Below are 19,205 nucleotides of genomic sequence, written 5' to 3'. Positions count from 1 at the left end.
GTAAAACATTTCACACATTCTGAGCATGAAAATGGCTTCTGTCCTGTGTGAGTTCTTTCATGTTTAACAAGATCTGATTTATGAGTAAAACATTTTCCACATTCTGAACATGAAAATGGCTTCTCTCCTGTGTGAGTTCTTTGATGATAAACAAGACTCTATTTAATAGTAAAACATTTTCCACATTCTAAACATGGAAATGGCTTCTCCCCTGTGTGAGTTTTTTGATGATGAACAAGAATTGATTTCTCAATAAAACACTTTCCACATTCTGAACATAAAAATGGCTTCTCCCCTGTGTGAGTTTTTTGATGATAAACAAGACTTGATCTCTTAGAAAAACACTTTCCACATTCTGAACATGAAAATGGCTTCTCTCCTGTGTGAGTTCTTTGATGATTAACAAGACTTGATTTCGCAGTAAAACATTTTCCACATTCTGAACATGGAAATGGCTTCTCTCCAGTGTGACTTCTCTGATGTCTAACAAGTTTGATTTACAAGTAAAGCATTTTCCACATTGTGAACATGGAAATGGCTTCTCTCCTGTGTGAGTTCTCTGATGTTCAACAAGATATGATTTTTGAGTAAAACATTTTCCACATTCTGAACATAGAAATGGCTTCTCTCCTGTGTGAGTTCTCTGATGTTCAACAAGATATGATTTTTGAGTATAACATTTTCCACATTCTGAACATGGAAATGGCTTCTCTCCTGTGTGAGTTCTCTGATGTTCAACAAGATATGATTTTTGAGTAAAACATTTTCCACATTCTGAACATGGAAATGGCTTCTCTCCTGTGTGAGTTCTTTGATGTATAACAAGACCTGATTTAAAAGGAAAACATTTCCCACATTCTGAGCATGAATAGTGTTTCTTTCCTGTGTGAGCTTGTTGATGTCCAACATTCCTTCTGTGACTTTTCTGTGATGAATGAGAAGACAGGACCTGTATATAAGGATGAGATGACAGATCTTGGCTGTGAAGGGCTGAGGGTGTATCTGGGATAATGGAATGTTCTTCATATGTATCTTGTGTGATATCATCATCTGCTTTATAATCTTAAGATATAAGATTCTCCTCTGATCTCCTGGTACAAGAATCTGCAGAGAATAACACAGATTTTATTATCAGTATTAACCCTTTAACAACACAGGAAATTTAAGCTTTCCTCTGAGAGCCAAAACTCTTTATTTTGCCATAACATTTTTTGCGGCGCCAATCCTTCATTCACTGTGCGGTACGATTATTTCTCAGGTGAATACAATCACAAGGATACTCAGTTTGCATAGTTTTTGTTACGCCTTACTACTTTGTAACCCCTTAACCAACCAACTACACCACCGTGCATGCCCTCATACAGCCTATACCTCTGCAGCAGACCCAAAAATGCGACTACCAGCATGTTGCACAATTACTTTTACTATACTAGTATATGGTGAAACATGCTGGGAGTAGTTTTGGGTTAGGTTAGCTGCAGAGCCATAGGCTGTATCAGGGCATGGTGGGTGATGTAGTTTTGGGTTGGTCAGCTGCAGAGCCATAGGCTGCAGGGGCGTACCTAGAGCATTTGGCACTCGGGGCGGACCCTTTGTTTGGCACCCCCCCTCTAATTACACCTCCCTCCCCCCCTCCTCAAATTACACCCCCCCTCCCCCTTAATTACACCTCCTCCTTCAGCGCATTCTGATCCTCTATATGAAAACAATTATTATTATAACCCTGCCAGACGCTCTCTCTGAATATAATACTGCCACACACTGTGCTCTCTGAATATAACACTACCATACACGGTCCCCTTTTAACATAATACTACCACACACTGTAACCTATGAATATAATAATACCACACACTGTACCCTATAAATATAATACTACCACACACTGTACCCTATAAATATAATACTGGCACACACTGTACCCTATAAATATAATACTACCACATACTGTACCCTATGAATATACTACCACACACTGTACCCTATAAATATAATAATACCACACACTGTACCCTATAAATATAATACTACCACACACTGTACCCTCTGAATATACTACCACACACTGTACCCCATGAATATAATACCACACATTGTACCGTAGAAATATAATACTACCATACACTGTACCCTCTGAATATCCTACCACACTTTGTACCCTCTGAATATAATACCACACACTGTACCCTATAAATCTAATACTACCACACGCTGTACCCTCTGAATATACTACCACACACTGTACCCTCTGAATATAATACCACACACTGTACCTTATAAATATAATACTACCACACACTGTACCCTCTGAATATACTACCACACACTGTACCCTCTGAATATAATACTACCACACACTGTACCCTATAAATACAATACTACCACACATTGTACCCTATAAATATAATATTGGCACACACTGTACCCTATAAATATAATATTGGCACACACTGTACCCTATAAATCTAATACTACCACACACAGTACCTTATAAATATAATACTACCACACACTGTACCCTCTGAATATACTACCACACACTGTACCCTCTGAATATAATACTACCACACACTGTACCCTATAAATTTAATACTACAACACACTGTACCTTATAAATATAATACTACCACATTGTACCCTCTGAATATACTACCACACACTGTACCCTCTGAATATAATACCACACACTGTACCCTATAAAAATAATATTATCACACATTGTACCCTATAAATATAATACTACCACACACTGTACCCTCTGAATATACTACCACACACTGTACCCTCTGAATATAATAATACCACACACTGTTCCCTCTGAATATAATACCACACACTATAACCTCGGAATATAAAACTACCACACACTGTACCTTATAAATATAATACTACCACACACTGTACCCTCTGAATATACTACCACATACTGTACCCTCTGAATATATTACCACACACACTGTACCCCATAAATACTACGACACACTGTACCCTCTGAATGTACTACCACACACTGTACCCTCTGAATATAATACCACACACTGTACCCTATGAATATAATACCACACACTGTACCCTATAAATATAATACTACCACACACTGTACCCTATGAATATAATACTACCACACACTGTACCCTATGAATATAATACTAACACATATGTAGTGATGTCCAAACTGTGGACCTCCAGATGTTGCAAAACTACAAATCCCAGCCTGCCCAGACAGCTAATGTAGATGGCTGTTGTAGTTTTGCAACATTTGGACAGGTAGCCCATAAAACAGTGATGATGCAGACATGAGGAAGGAACAGTAATGGAATGGTTGGGGGGGGGGGGGGTTGATGCAGACATGAGGAAGGAACAGTAATGGGATGGTTGGGGGGGTGTTCATGCAAGACATGAGGAAGGAACAGTAATGGGATGGTTGGGGGGTTGTTGATGCAGACATGAGGAAGGAACAGTAATGGGATGGTTGGGGGGGTGTTGATGCAGACATGAGGAAGGAATAGTAATGGGATGGTTTAGGGGGTGCTGATGCAGACATGAGGAAGGAACAGTAATGGGATGGTTGGGGGGTTGTTGATGCAGACATGAGGAAGGAACAGTAATGGGATGGTTGGGGGGGGCGTGTTGATGCAGACATGAGGAAGGAACAGTAATGGGATGGTTGGGGGCGTGTTGATGCAGACATGAGGAAGGAACAGTAATGGGATGGTTGGGGGGGTGATGATGCAGACATGAGGAAGGAACAGTAATGGGATGGTTGGGGGGGGTGTTGATGCAGACATGAGGAAGGAACAGTAATGGGATGGTTGGGGGGGCGTGTTGATGCAGACATGAGGAAGGAACAGTAATGGGATGGTTGGGGGGTGTTGATGCAGACATGAGGAAGGAACAGTAATGGGATGGTTGGGGGGGTGTTGATGCAGACATGAGGAAGGAACAGTAATGGGATGGTTGGGGGGGGTGTTGATGCAGACATGAGGAAGGAACAGTAATGGGATGGTTGGGGGGGTGTTGATGCAGACATGAGGAAGGAACAGTAATGGGATGGTTGGGGGGTGATGATGTAGACATGAGGAAGGAACAGTAATGGGATGGTTGGGGGGGGTGATGATGTAGACATGAGGAAGGAACAGTAATGGGATGGTTGGGGGGGTGATGATGCAGACATGAGGAAGGAATAGTAATGGGATGGTTGGGGGGGTGTTGATGCAGACATTATGCACAGTAATGGGGGGGTTGGGGGATGATGAAGACATGATACACAGTAATGGGGGTTCAGCCTCATCATCCCCCCACCCCAACTCCCACATTACTGTGCCACATATCTGCCTCATGTCAGTCTCTCAAACAACAATAATAACACCACACCACCCCCTCTCCTCTCTTCTCCCCCCTCCCCTCTCCTCTCCATCCCCCCACCCCCCCCCCTCCATAGCTCTCCCAGCAGGGTGCACCACTCACCCCTGCTGTTCCTGATCGTCCTGCTCGTTCCTCATACACGCTTCACTGAACTGGTATGCCTGGGACCAGTCCTGACAGCTGACGTAATAGACGTCAGGGCAGCTCCGCTGTCCGACACATTCCACCCACGCCCCCTCGGCGTCACGTATCAGTGACAAATTGACTCCAGGCACAAATTAACCCCTTCGGAGTCCAGCAGGGGGGGCACAATTGGGTGGGTATAACAGTATTTCACAGTGAGTGACACCGACGGTGGGACGCATGGCAGGGATGGCACCCCCCTTGTGAGTGGCACCCACCCCTCCCCCTCCCCCTCCGGTACGCAACTGATAGACTGTATCAGAGCATGCTGTGTGATGTAGTTAAAAACTTCAACTCCCAGCATTCCTTGACACAGCCTCTGGCTTTGCAGCCGACCCGAAACATGGTACAACTCCCAGCATATTGTACCATGTTCTATACTACTATAAAGTGCAACATGCTGGGAGTTGTAGTTTTGCAACAGGCAGAGAGCCTTAGGTTTTGGATCACTGATTTATAGCATAAAAAAAATAGTAAATAAAAAAAATTAAAAAAATTGAAATAAATGTGAAAAAGCCCCTCCCCTAATAAAAGTTTGATTACACCCCCCTTCCTTTTCCCATTTTTGGAATAAAATAATGTAAACAAAAATAAACATATTTGGTGTAAATATCTGAACTATTATAAGATAATGTTGTTAATTAAACCGCACAGTGAATGGCGCAAATGTAAAAAATAGAAAAAAAAAGTATAAAAAGCGAAACAAAAGAACAATCTATACAAAAACTACAAATCACGGTGCAAATAAAAACGATCCCTCATACAGGAAAATAAAGTGTTATGGGGGCAGAAATATTACCAAAAAATTACAAAAAGTTATAATACAATATAATACAATAATAATATAATACAATAATACAAAACCTATATATATATTGGGTATCGATGTCATTGTTTGGACACAATAAAGAAGGCGGGTCATTGGTAGCGAAAAGTGCACTGCATAAGAATGGAAGCCACACATTGTCCCTCATTTACTAAGAGTGGAGTGTCGGTTTGTGTCTTTGCAAGTCCTTTACTCCTTTTTTTTCTGATGCTATTTACTAATCTGTCGCCCAATTTCCCTTTCTTTCTGTCGCAGGTTTTTTTCTGTAGCACAAAATGTATTCTGTGCGACAGAAAAAAAGTCTCTGCAAATTCTGACTACATTAGTGCTTTTACTACTACCCCCATCATGGAACAGGGTCTGTTCCATGTTGGGGGTAGTAGTAGAGGGGCTGAGGGATTGATCGCACCGGGTCTCACTGGTAAAACCCCTGTATTACTGAAGTGTATGCACTGACTGGTGTCTGGTAGCGCCCCCTACAGTACAGGGAGGTATTACATGTTCTGTACTCTTTACCTGTATTACTGAAGTGTATGCACTGACTGGTGTCTGGTAGCGCCCCCTACAGTACAGGGAGGTATTACATGTTCTGTACTCTTTACCTGTATTACTGAAGTGTATGCACTGACTGGTGTCTGGTAGTGCCCCCTACAGTAAAGAAAGGTATTACATGTTCTGTACTCTTTACCTGTACCAGGGTTAGCTGCTCCTTTGGACACCAGGTGGGGGCGGCTCCATATTACTTTTTTAGGACATTGCATGTACTGTACAGGACCCTGAAGAAGCTCCTGTCCTCTACATAGGCCAGTGTTTCCCAAGCAGGGAGCCCCAGCTGTTGCAAAACTACAACTCCAAGCATGCCAGGACAGCCTTTGGCTGTCCGGGCATGCTGGGAGTTGTAGTTCTGCAACAGCTGGAGGCTCCCTGCTTGGGAAACACTGACAAAGACAGTGATTACAGTTCCCAGCAGATCTTTATTACTTTTATATGGAAGAATTTGCTTTATCTATATCTGTTATCTACTTATTTTTCTTTAATCCTCACTTTTTCCTATTTTTGGATGACATTTTGGTGCCTTTAGAACCAATTACCAGGTTTCCATAGAGTTCTGGCCTCAACATACAATGGTTTCAACATACAATGGTCGTCCCAGAACCAATTAATATTGTAACTTGAGGGACCACTGTATACTGACCCCCGCTGCGCATATTTATATATATACTGCCCCCCCCCCCAGCTGCGCATATTAATATTCATGCTCTCCCTCCCCTGGCTGCCAATGAATGAAAACTCTATTAGCGAGAGAGCGGAAGGCTGCTGCCCGCTCACGCTGCTAAGAGTTTGTCATTCATAGCGGGCAGCAGCTGCATATCATGCTGTGGGGGTCAGACATATGGATATATGTCTGACCCTCACATCATACATATACAAATGCCGGCTCACCGCTATGAATGACAAGTACAGCAGTGCAGGGAGGCTCGCGCTGCCGGTCCTAATAGCTTACTTGTCATTCATAGCGGTGAGCCGGCATTTATATATGTATGATGTGAGGGTCAGATAGATATCCATATGTCTGACCCCCACAGCATGATATGCAGCCTTCTGCTCCCCCACTAATAGAGTTTTCATTCATTGGCAGCCAGGGGAGGGAGAAGATGAAGATTAACATGCGCAGCTTGGGGGGGGCAGTATATAAATATGCGCAACTGGGGGGGGGGTCAGTATATATATAAATATGCGCAACTGGGGGGGGGGTCAGTATATATATAAATATGCGCAGCGGGGGTCAGTATAGATATATAATAGCGCTGGGGGTCAGTACATTTATTCAAGCGCAGCGGGCACTAAGTTTGATATAGAGCAGGGGGAAAGATATATAGAAATGCTGGAGGGGCCAGATATATACCCCCTCCCCCCCCCTCCCCCCCCAGTGATTCTATACATCTTTGCCCACCACAGCGCTTCTATAGTAAAACTCTGCCGGGAGCCCTGATTGGCTCCTCGGTCCCGGCCATTCAGGGCTTCTGGTGGGAAATTTAAAATGAAAGTTTACTGTACATTGCAGGGGATCAGAACATGCCGCCCGCTCCCCTGCTTAATAACATCTGATCGGATCGGGTCTCAGAAGTGAGACCCGGGACGATCAATCCCTCAGCCCCTGTACTACTACCCCCAACATGGAACAGACCCTGTTCCATGCTTGGGGTAGCAGGATTCACTCTCTGAGCTGTAGGTTTTCCTGTGAGTTTTCTTCACACTCGGAGGGTTTTTTCTGTTTTTGGCGGGAACACGCCCCTTTTGTCGGGAAAAACGCCCCTTTTGTTCTTTTGTTTTTTTCCCTCTGAGTGATTTTGATTTTGTCGGGTTGTGCGCAAGATTCTAGCGCAAATTCTGGCGCAGACAGAATTCTGGGGCAAAACCTGACAAAAAAGTGTCGGGATCCTGTTAGTAAATGAGGGCCAATGTGTATTTTTTTTTGTTTTTGTGGTAAAATTATCTATCTACTTACCACCAGTACCTACCTACACCGTCTACCTACCAACGTTATCTACCTACTGCCAATATCTGCCTTCATACTGGCATTATCTACACTATTTAGGGCACTGAGGAAAGAATTGGGAAATGTGCTGGAAACGTGCGGTGCCTAACATGTTTCTCTGGCAGATTCTGTGGGGACGAAAAGGAAAGAGAACGACTTCAGGAAGACGCCCCCTGTGATTCACTACATGTAACTGCACTGTAATCACTTATATGGTCTGCAGCGCCTGTGTAGAGCCGGGGGCACTGTATGGGGGGATATTAGTCTGTGTACAGAGGTATTATTCAGTATCAGTATGGCAGTATTATCCCGTCACTATATGGTGGTAATGGTGGTGGTCATAATGTGGTGCAATTATTCATCCCTTTTATTCCTTTATCACGACAAAATCCTGATGTCCCGATCAGCTGAGAGGACGGTGGGAGGGCCCTTACCTGCCTCCTCGCCATCTGATCAGTGTTCTATTACTCCAAGACTGAAGCAGCAGAGCACTGATAACAATGATCAATACTATGGCATAGCACTGATCAGTATATACTATCAGAAGATTACAGGTAATAGTCCCCTATGGAGGCTAAAAAAAAGTATAAAAAAGAAAAAAGAAAGTTAATAAATGTGAATAAGCCCCTCCCCTAATAAAAGTTTGAATCCCCCCATTTCCATTTTTTTAAAATAAATGTAGTAAAAAAAATCCCATGTGGTCCCTTTATATACCATAAAAATATTAATGAAGTGTGATAAAAAAAAAGTCCCATCAAAATACAAATAGTCCCGATAAAAACTATAGACCATGGCGCAAAAAATTACCCTCATACAGACGCGTATACGGAAAATAAATAAAGTTATGGAGCTCAGAAGAGGAGAATTTTAAACATATTAATGTTGGTGCATGAATTTTTTAAAGTAGTAAAATAAAATAAAACCTATTTAAATTGGGTATCCTTGTAACCGTGTGGACCTACAAAATAAAGATAAGGTGTTATTTTTACCGAAAAGTGCACTGCATAGAAACGGAAGCCGTACAACATGGTAAATTAGCGATTTTTTATTTTATTTCACCCCACAAACAATTTTTTTTTGTTTCGCCGCAGATTATGTTATAAAATAATTGCTGTAATTACAAAGTACGATTGGTGACACAAAAACAACAAGCCTCATGTTTGTCTGTAGGTGCAAAATTGAACGCATTATGATCTTTAGAAGGAAAAAAAAAGTGCAAAAACAAAAACTTCCTGTGGAGCAAACAGCAGCTGATAAGTACTGGAATGATTAGGATTTTATAATAGAAAATTATGACCCTTTCAATTTTGCACCTACAGACCCATATGAAACTTGTTTTTTTGCGCCACCAATTGTACTTTGTAATTACATCAATCATTTTACCCAAAAATCTATAGTGAAACCAAGAATAAAAATATATTTGTGGGACAAAATTTTTAAAAAATTTAAAAACGCCATTTTGTAACTTTTGGAGGCTTCCGTTTCTACGCAGTACATTTTTCTGTAAAAATAACACCTTATTCTGTAGGTCCATACGATTAAAATGATCCCCTACTTATATAGGTTGGATTTTGTCGCACTTCTGGAAAAGAATCATAACTACATGAACGAAAATTTATGTTTAAAATTGTCATCTTCTGAACCCTATAACTTTTTTCTTTTTCCGTGTACGGGGCGGTATGAGTGATAATTTTTGGTGCCGTCATCTGAAGTTTTTAACATTCAAACCAAGAGTCTTTTATTGAAAAGATTAATGATGGCAGTACAAAAGTAAAATAGTAATGATGCCCTTTCGGGCGTGTTACCATATAATAACAGGTAAAACAGATAACATGGAGGTTTTATCATCTCATCTCTTTGCAGGAAAACAAGGAAAGCATCTTACACATATGGGGGACAATACAAGTACATGCTAACAGCAGGATCGGTCGTCGCCAAACGGTCGCATCAAGCACATAGAAAAAGGAGGAGGAACTCCTCACCCCCCAGTTCAATACAAAGAAAGGCAATTCTGCATAGGTGGACAATAAGAAGAGGCTTGCCATTCCTCCCATAGTTTATCAAAATATTCCACCCTATTCTCACGAATGGCAGACAGTTTTTCACAAAGCATAATAAAGTTAACCTTGTTTATAACCTTCTGAAATGACAATAACGGGGACTTCTATTGGGCTGCTATATGTATCCTGGTAGCCAAAAGAATGAATTGAGCCATTCGAAAAGTGCGGAATGGCATCCTACTAGGCCTGTTGCTTAAAAGACAAAAGGACGGAGAGCTGGGTATGCGTTCACCAAATAAATCCACCAATACCGTATGAACCCTTCTCCACAATTGTGCCACCTTAGGACAACTCCACCAAATATGGTGCATGGAACCAGTAATCTGACATCCTCTGAAGCAAAGAGGTGACACTGACGGGTAAAGTGTGTGCAACCTAGAGGGGACCATATAGACTCTGTGTCGAATTTTAATAGACGTCTCCATTAAGGAGACCTGCCAGCTACCCTTACTAATAGCCGTGCAACAGGCATGCCATTGGGGCAAAGATATGGTCACACGAAGGTCACGCTCCCAGGCTTCCATGAAGCGTAGTTTTGTATCAGCGGGAGGGGCATTTAGATGGGCATAAATGCGGGAAAGCAAGCCTGGTAACGCAGGGCCATATAGCAAGGCCGACTCATAGAATGTAGGATTCACCTTATAGCCCTTAGGACCCAACGAAGAGTAGTATGATAGGATTTGCATTGCACGGAAATGTTCCCCAGGCCCCGCTTATGTATAGAGCAGAGTTGTGCCATGGTAATCAATTGTTTACCCACCAGCAGGTCAGATAATTTAGTCAGTTTAGCAGAACGCCACCACGAATAGGGAGCAGTGGAAATGCCAGGTTGAAAAGCAGGATTAGAAAGGAAGGGGAGGAGAGGAGGTATAGGAGACTGCAGGAAGAACTTGAAGCGGACCAGATGCCAAAGAGACAGGGAAAATAGAGTGATCTGCGCCAAAGAGGAGAGAAGAGCTGAGACAGGACAAGAGGACCACATCAAGGTGGAGAAAGAGTAAGGAGAGATAAGGGATTCTTCCAGCCCTACCCATCTAGGGGCACTCTGTGTGGCGTATGAAAGAGCCAGTTGGGCTAGTTGAGCAGCGTAGTAATATTTCATTAGGTTGGGAATCGATAGACCACCCACCCTTTTATGGTAATGCATAACAGTCTTATTCATGCGGGGCCGTCTACCATTCCAGATGTAGTGGGAAATAGTGTGTTGAAGAGAGCATATATCTTTTTTCACTACCGGGATGGGGAGGGAGCGAAACAGGTACAGGATACGCGGAAGAATAACCATTTTGTATACATTTATGCGGCCTACCCACGAGATATGAGGCCCTGTCCACCTTGTCAGATCAGCTCCAATAGAGCAAAATAGAGGAGGATAGTTCGCTGCATATAAAGTTTTAAGGGATGTAGTAAGATTAACACCCAGATAGGACAGGCCATGTGAGGAGTCGTGAAACCCCAAATTTAGTGATATCAATTGTCGTGTCATGGGCGGGACATTGCAATACATAACCTCCGATTTAGCCACATTCACCTTCAACCCCAACAGCCCAGCAAATCTGTCTAATAGCGTGATTAAATTAGGTAAAGTAACCAAAGGATTTGTTAACGTCAGTAAAAGGTCATCTGCAAAAAGACTAGTTTTATATTCTGCCGAACCCACCATGAGGCCCATAATATTAACATTATCTCTAATAGCAACCAAGGGTTCCATCACAAGCGCAAAAAGCACTGGTGAGAGGGGGCTCCCCTGGCGCGTTCCCCTCCCTATAGATATAGATGAGGGTGAAGTGGAAGGCAGCTTTAAGTAGGCCGTCGGAATGGAATTAAATGCTATGCAATGTGCGAACAAAGGGACCGGAGATGCCAAACTTTGATAATACCTGAAACAGGTACGGCCACGAGACCGTATCAAAGGCCTTTTCTAGGGCAAGCATGGGAGTTTTAGTAATATCTGAATGGTGCCTGTCGGCCTGGGATGAAAGGAATTAAAGGGTAGCTCCCACCATCATGTTTATTTTTTTTCTGTCCCTGCCTATTGCTCTTCTATCCCTAAGACCCCCCCGCCTTTATTTTATTTTTTTTACTATTTTAAAAATGGCATTTAGACTTCCCCAGCAGGCACCACGTCACTGATGCCTGCTGGGGGGGGGGGGGGGGGCAACTTCCGCCCTTAGTTCTCCTAACAGGGTGCCTCCAGCTGTTTCACCACTACAACTCCTAGCATGCCCTGACATCTATTGGCTGTCAGGGCATGCTGGGAGTTGTAGTGGTCAAACAACTGGAGGCACCCAGGACAGGAGCTTCATGGGGGAAGGAGTAAGTCGGGAGCCGATGCGGGAGAAACAGGTGCGGGGGAGCCTCTTCCTGCCGCTCGGTGAGTAACACCCAAACACCCCCCCCCCCCCTGTACCTTGCAGGAGGGTGACCCCTAGTGGCCGGATTTCAAATTGCTTTTAAAAAATTTTAAAGCATTTTTTTTTAATATAAGTATTTTAGAGATATGTTGTAGTACTTGAGTACTTCAACATATCAAAAATAATTTTTCATGACAGTGCCCATTTAAGTCTAGAAGCAAGAATAGAAGTAAGTAGTTTAGAATCGACATTAAGAAGAGCGATAGGACGGTATTTAGAGGGTAAAGAGTGGTCCTTAGAGGGTTTAGGTAAGACAGTGATCAGAGCATCAAGAAATTCAGGGGGAGGTTTGGCGCCAGACAAAAGAGAATTGGAGACAAGATGAGGAATTAACAGAGGAAAAGGTTTTAAAGTAAGAGGCATAAAATCCGTCCGGGCTGGGAGACTTGCCCAGTTTGAGATGGTCAATAGCCCGTTCTACCTCCTCCGCCGTGATGGGACCATTCAAGGCCTCCCGGTCCAGAGCGGATAAAGAGGAAAGAGACAATGGAGATAAAAAGGCATTTAAAGAAGCAGAATAATTAGAGGGAGTAGGAGGGGCTAAGTAGAGGTGAGTATAGAAGGAAGAAAAAGCCTCATAAATACGGTCAGGGTGGGAAGTGCGGAGGCCAGATTTCAACTGAATGCTATGCACCCGATTAAACGAGGAAGTTTTCTTGAGCATAGCCGCTAGCAGCCTGTCAGGCTTATTCGCCAACCTATAATAAGTTGCGCCTGTCCACCTCAAGGCTTTCTCTACTTTTGTGGAGAGCAGGGCATCCAATTGCAATCTAGTATCCGCAATAGACTTATAAAGAAAGGGGGTAGGATCCTGCTGATGGGCAAAAACCAATCTAGACAGTTTGGCCTCCAAGGCCGCCTGGACTCTAGTCCTATCTCGCTTAATTCCCGAGGCCGTAGAGATCAGGCGTCCGCGGATGTAGGCCTTGTGAGCCAACCATGTCCAATGTGGAGACAATTGTGGGGAACTATTCAAAGAGAAGTTGGAGGCTATATCACCCTCCAGTTGGGTTTTTATTCTCGGCATAGTCAGTAAAGACTCGTTAAGTCTCCACCTAAATGGCAATGTGAGAGAGGACATAAAATTAAAAACTGACAGCACCACATCATGGTCCGATCACGACACGTGGACATGACGGGAAAAGACCAGCTGAGGTACTGTTGCAGCGTTGACCAAGATCCAGTCTATCCTCGTGTAATGGCGTTGGACCGGGGAATAAGTGTAGTGACCTGAAGTTTTTATCGGTACTATTTTTGCTTTGATCTGACTTTTTGATCGCTTTTTATAAAGTTTTTTATGGTATAAAAAGTGACCAAAAATACGCTATTTTGGACTTTGGAATTTTTTTTTTTACTTATTCGCCATTGACGATATATTTTTATAGTTCGGACATTTACGCACATGTTTATATTTATTTTTCTTTATTTATTTCTTTTATGGGAAAAGGGGGGTGATTCAAAGTTTTATTAGGGAAGAGGTTAAATCAAATGTATTAACTATATTTTTATAGCCCCCATAGGAGACTATTACATACAATGCTTTGATTGCAGACACTGTTCTGTGCCATAGCATAGCATTGATCAGTGTTATCGGCACTCCACTGCTCCTGTCTGGATCTACGGCATGGAGCAATAGAGCGACGATCAGACGCTGAGGAGGCAGGTGGGGACCCTCCACGTCCTCACAGCTGATCGGGACACCATGGTTTCACCACAGTGTCCCTGATCAACCTGACTGAGCTGCCGGGAAGCATTTTTTTAAATATTAGATGCGGCAATAAACTTTAATCGCCGCATCTAAAGGATTAATACCAGGCATCACCGCGATCAGTGATGTCCGGTATTAGCCACCGGTCCCTGCTAGGTGCCGGGCCCAACCCGCGTGACCCTGTGTTACAGCACGGGAGCGGACACACCCTGTGTCCTTAAGAGGTTAAGTTGATTGTGGTCTGTGTACAGGGGTTTTATTCAGTAACAGTACGGTAGTATTATCCCATCACTATATGATCGAGAGAGGCATAAGAGGCGATGGAGGCATGGGAGGTGAGGGAGACATGGGAGGTGAGGGAGACATGGGAGGTGAGGGAGACATGGGAGGTGAGGGGGGCATGGGAGGTGAGGGGGGCATGGGAGGTGAGGGGGGCATGGGAGGTGAGGGGGGCATGAGAGGTGAGGGGGGCATGAGAGGTGAGGGGGGCATGGGAGGTGAGGGGGGCATGAGAGGTGAGGGGGGCATGAGAGGTGAGGGGGGCATGGGAGGTGAGGGGGGCATGGGAGGTGAGGGGGGCATGGGAGGCGTGGGAGGTGAGGGCGACGTGGGAGGTGAGGGAGACATGGGAGGTGAGGGAGACATGGGAGGTGAGGGCGACGTGGGAGGTGAGGGAGACATGGGAGGTGAGGGGGGCATGAGAGGTGAGGGGGCATGGGAGGTGAGGGGGGCATGTGAGGTGAGGGGAGACATGGGAGGTGAGGGGGCACATGGGAGGTGAGGGGGCATGGGAGGTGAGGGAGGGAGACATGGGGGGGTGAGGAAGACACGGCAGGTGAGGGAGACACGGCAGGTGAGGGAGACACGGGAGGTGAGGGGGACACGGGAGGTGAGGGAGGGCATGATAGATGGCCTCCTCAAAGGGTTCCAAAATTGTGATCTCTCTCTCGGAACCTAGTGTCTATTAGGATGGTGAAAGACAAAAGTTCCTCGAGATCTCTGACCACAATCTCATCTTGTATAATATTGGAGAGTCCACGAGAGAACGTGTCCACCAGCGCTTCCTTATCCCAGCACACTTCTGCTGCTAGAATACACAACTCTATTGAATTCTTGGCCACAGTTCTCGTCCCCTGTTACATGGACATGAGCTGCTCTGCCGCAGAGGGAGAACGGACAGGGAGATTAAAGGTGTACTTCACTGCCCCAGCGGTCAGAACATTTAGTTCCAAACGCTGGGTGTGGGCTGCAGGGGTCATGATGTCACACCATGCCCCCTCAGTAGGAGCGGTCGTGATGGCCTTGTACACATTGGGATATTTCTTGTCCATATTCCAGCTGTAGAATCACATTAGTTTGCATTTTGGGTGAATAGAAGAATATACAGCAAGAGAAAGGACAGAGAGATTAAAGAATTCTACACAATTATTACAGCAGAAGAATCTGTGACTCTTCTCTATATTAAGTTGTTAATACTCACCTGAGTGGTTACCTGTAGGAATGTCCTCCTTATACTGCTCGTCACAGCTCACATCTATCTCTTCTTCTTCCTCCCTATCTGTAGCATTAATATTGTTCAGATCTTTTCCTGTCGGAATGTCCTCCTTATACTGCTCATCACAGCTCACATCTGTCTCTTCTTCTTCCTTTATGTCTTTAGCATTAATATAGATCAGTTCTCTCTCTGTAGGAATGTCCTCCTTATACTGCTCATCACCAATCACATCTGTCTCTTCTTCTTCCTCCCTATCTGTAGCATTAATATTGTTCAAATCTTTTCCTGTCGGAATGTCCTCCTTATACTGCTCATCACCACTCACATCTGTCTCTTCTTCTTCCTCCCTATCTGTAGCATTAATATTGTTCAGATCTTTTCCTGTCGGAATGTCCTCCTTATACTGCTCATCACAGCTCACATCTGTCTCTTCTTCTTCCTTTATGTCTGTAGCATTAATATAGATCAGATCTCTCCCTGTAGGAATGTCCTCCTTATACTGCTCATCACTGCTCACATATGTCTCTGGAGCATTAATATTGTTTGGATCTTCACCCTGATACATACGATGTGGAAGAAATATAGTAAAAGTCATCAGTCAGCAGGAGAAGTCACATGGGATGTTATAGATGAGAAGTCATGGAGGGTGAGGGGACTGACCACAAGAGCTTCACAGCCCTTCTACAGATCATAGGGAATATCTCCATCTACCTGATCATCCTGTGGAAGAAGAGGACGGGGACACCTCTCTGGTGCTGTTCTCTTACTGGATCTGACTGTAGGGAACACATACAGAGACTGAATTCATTCTTTACATACAAATAATGAGAGGACGTGTGTATATAGTCATGTCTATTACCTGGTGATGTGAGGGGCTGCTGATCCTCCATCATGACCTGATCCTTGTACTGATCCTTGTGTCCTTCTACATACTCCCACTCCTCCATGGAGAAATAGACCGCCACGTCCTGACACCTTATAGGAACCTGACACATAATGATACAGTCATCACCTCGACCCCTTCAGTGGTGTTACTGTATAATGTCCCAGCATTCCCAGCAGTGTCACCTCTCCAGTCATCACCAGACCCCTCCATTACTGTATAATGTCCCAGCATTCCCAGCAGTGTCACCTCTCCAGTCATCACCAGACCCCTCCATTACTGTATAATGTCCCAGCATTCCCAGCAGTGTGACCTCTCCAGTCATCACCAGACCCCTCCATTACTGTATAATGTCCAGCAGTGTCACCTCTCCAGTCATCACCAGACCCCTCCATTACTGTATAATGTCCCAGCAGTGTCACCTCTCCAGTCATCACCAGACCCCTCCATTACTGTATAATGTCCAGCAGTGTCACCTCTCCAGTCATCACCAGACCCCTCCATTACTGTATAATGTCCCAGCATTCCCAGCAGTGTCAGCTCTCCAGTCATCACCAGACCCCTCCATTACTGTATAATGTCCCAGCAGGGTCACCTCTCCAGTCATCACCAGACCCCTCCATTACTGTATAATGTCCCAGCAGGGTCACCTCTCCAGTCATCACCAGACCCCTCCATTACTGTATAATGTCCCAGCAGTGTCACCTCTCCAGTCATCACCAGACCCCTCCATTACTGTATAATGTCCCAGCAGTGTCACCTCTCCAGTCATCACCAGACCCCTCCATTACTGTATAATGTCCCAGCAGTGTCACCTCTCCAGTCATCACCAGACCCCTCCATTACTGTATAATTTCCCAGCAGTGTCACCTCTCCAGTCATCACCAGACCCCTCCATTACTGTATAATGTCCCAGCAGTGTCACCTCTCCAGTCATCACCAGACCCCTCCATTACTGTATAATGTCCAGCAGTGTCACCTCTCCAGTCATCACCAGACCCCTCCATTACTGTATAATGTCCCAGCAGGGTCACCTCTCCAGTCATCACCAGACCCCTCCATTACTGTATAATGTCCCAGCAGTGTCACCTCTCCAGTCATCACCAGACCCCTCCATTACTGTATAATGTCCCAGCATTCCCAGCAGTGTCACCTCTCCAGTCATCACCAGACCCCTCCATTACTGTATAATGTCCCAGCATTCCCAGCAGTGTCACCTCTCCAGTCATCACCAGACCCCTCCATTACTGTATAATGTCCCAGCAGGGTCACCTCTCCAGTCATCACCAGACCCCTCCATTACTGTATAATGTCCCAGCAGGGTCACCTCTCCAGTCATCACCAGACCCCTCCATTACTGTATAATGTCCCAGCAGTGTCACCTCTCCAGTCATCACCAGACCCCTCCGTTACTGTATAATGTCCCAGCAGTGTCACCTCTCCAGTCATCACCAGACCCCTCCATTATTGTATAATGTCCCAGCAGTGTCACCTCTCCAGTCATCACCAGACCCCTCCATTACTGTATAATGTTCCAGCAGTGTCACCTCTCCAGTCATCACCAGACCCCTCCATTACTGTATAATGTCCCAGCAGTGCCACCTCTCCAGTCATCACCAGACCCCTCCATTACTTTATAATGTCCCAGAATTCCCAGCAGTGTCACCTCTCCAGTCATCACCAGACCCTCCATTACTGTATAATGTCCCAGCATTCCCAGCAGTGTCACCTCTCCAGTCATCACCAGACCCCTCCATTACTGTATAATGTCCCAGCAGTGTCACCTCTCCAGTCATCTCCAGACCCCTCCATTACTGTATAATGTCCCAGCAGTGTCACCTCTCCAGTCATCACCAGACCCCTCCATTACTGTATAATGTCCCAGCAGTGTCACCTCTCCAGTCATCACCAGACCCCTCCATTACTGTATAATGTCCCAGCAGTGTCACCTCTCCAGTCATCACCAGACTCCTCCATTACTGTATAATGTCCAAACAGTGTCCCCTCTCCAGTCATCACCAGACCCCTCCATTACTGTATAATGTCCCAGCAGGGTCACCTCTCCAGTCATCACCAGACCCCTCCATTACTGTATAATGTCCCAGCAGTGTCACCTCTCCAGTCATCACCAGACCCCTCCATTACTGTATAATGTCCCAGCAGGGTCACCTCTCCAGTCAGCAGCTCCATCATCTTGTTGATGAGTTCTAGGATCTTCTGTTCATCCATTTCCTCATGTATCAGGGAGTGAGGTGGGGGCCCCGGGATTGGGCTCAGGTTTCTTGCCCATCCTTCACACTCAGGTGCCCGACAGCGCCCACTAGAGGACTTCTTCACTACTGTGTAATCCTGTGTATGGAGAGACACATTAATATCACTACATACATTCCCAGAATCCCTCACCTCTCCAGTCATATCCATCTGTTATTACATAGATAAGAATGAGGTCATGTGACATCACTCCCAGAATCCCTCACCTCTCCAGTCATATCCATCTGTTATTACATAGATAAGAATGAGGTCATGTGACATCACTCCCAGAATCCCTCACCTCTCCAGTCATATCCATCTGTTATTACATAGATAAGAATGAGGTCATGTGACATCACTCCCAGAATCCCTCACCTCTCCAGTCATATCCATCTGTTATTACATAGATAAGAATGAGGTCATGTGACATCACTCCCAGAATCCCTCACCTCTCCAGTCATATCCATCTGTTATTACATAGA

General features: G+C 44.8%; 1 protein-coding gene across 1 annotated transcript; it reads right to left on the bottom strand.

Moving 5' to 3' along the window:
• Positions 1-988: 988 nt before the first annotated feature.
• Positions 989-18,722, bottom strand: LOC130315742 (oocyte zinc finger protein XlCOF7.1-like). The gene is made up of 5 exons (XM_056552769.1): positions 18,643-18,722; positions 16,450-16,576; positions 16,302-16,366; positions 15,576-16,146; positions 989-1,104 (listed from the first exon to the last, which is right to left on the bottom strand). Exons 1-5 carry the CDS (start codon positions 18,700-18,702, stop codon positions 1,064-1,066), a joined length of 864 nt encoding a protein of 287 aa, XP_056408744.1. The 5' UTR covers positions 18,703-18,722; the 3' UTR covers positions 989-1,063.
• Between the last annotated feature and the right edge of the window lie 483 nt (positions 18,723-19,205).

The sequence above is a fragment of the Hyla sarda genome, unplaced genomic scaffold, assembly GCF_029499605.1.
Source record: "Hyla sarda isolate aHylSar1 unplaced genomic scaffold, aHylSar1.hap1 scaffold_1889, whole genome shotgun sequence".
NCBI classification, from domain to species: domain Eukaryota; kingdom Metazoa; phylum Chordata; class Amphibia; order Anura; family Hylidae; genus Hyla; species Hyla sarda.
This window is presented reverse-complemented; position numbering and strand designations above follow the sequence as displayed.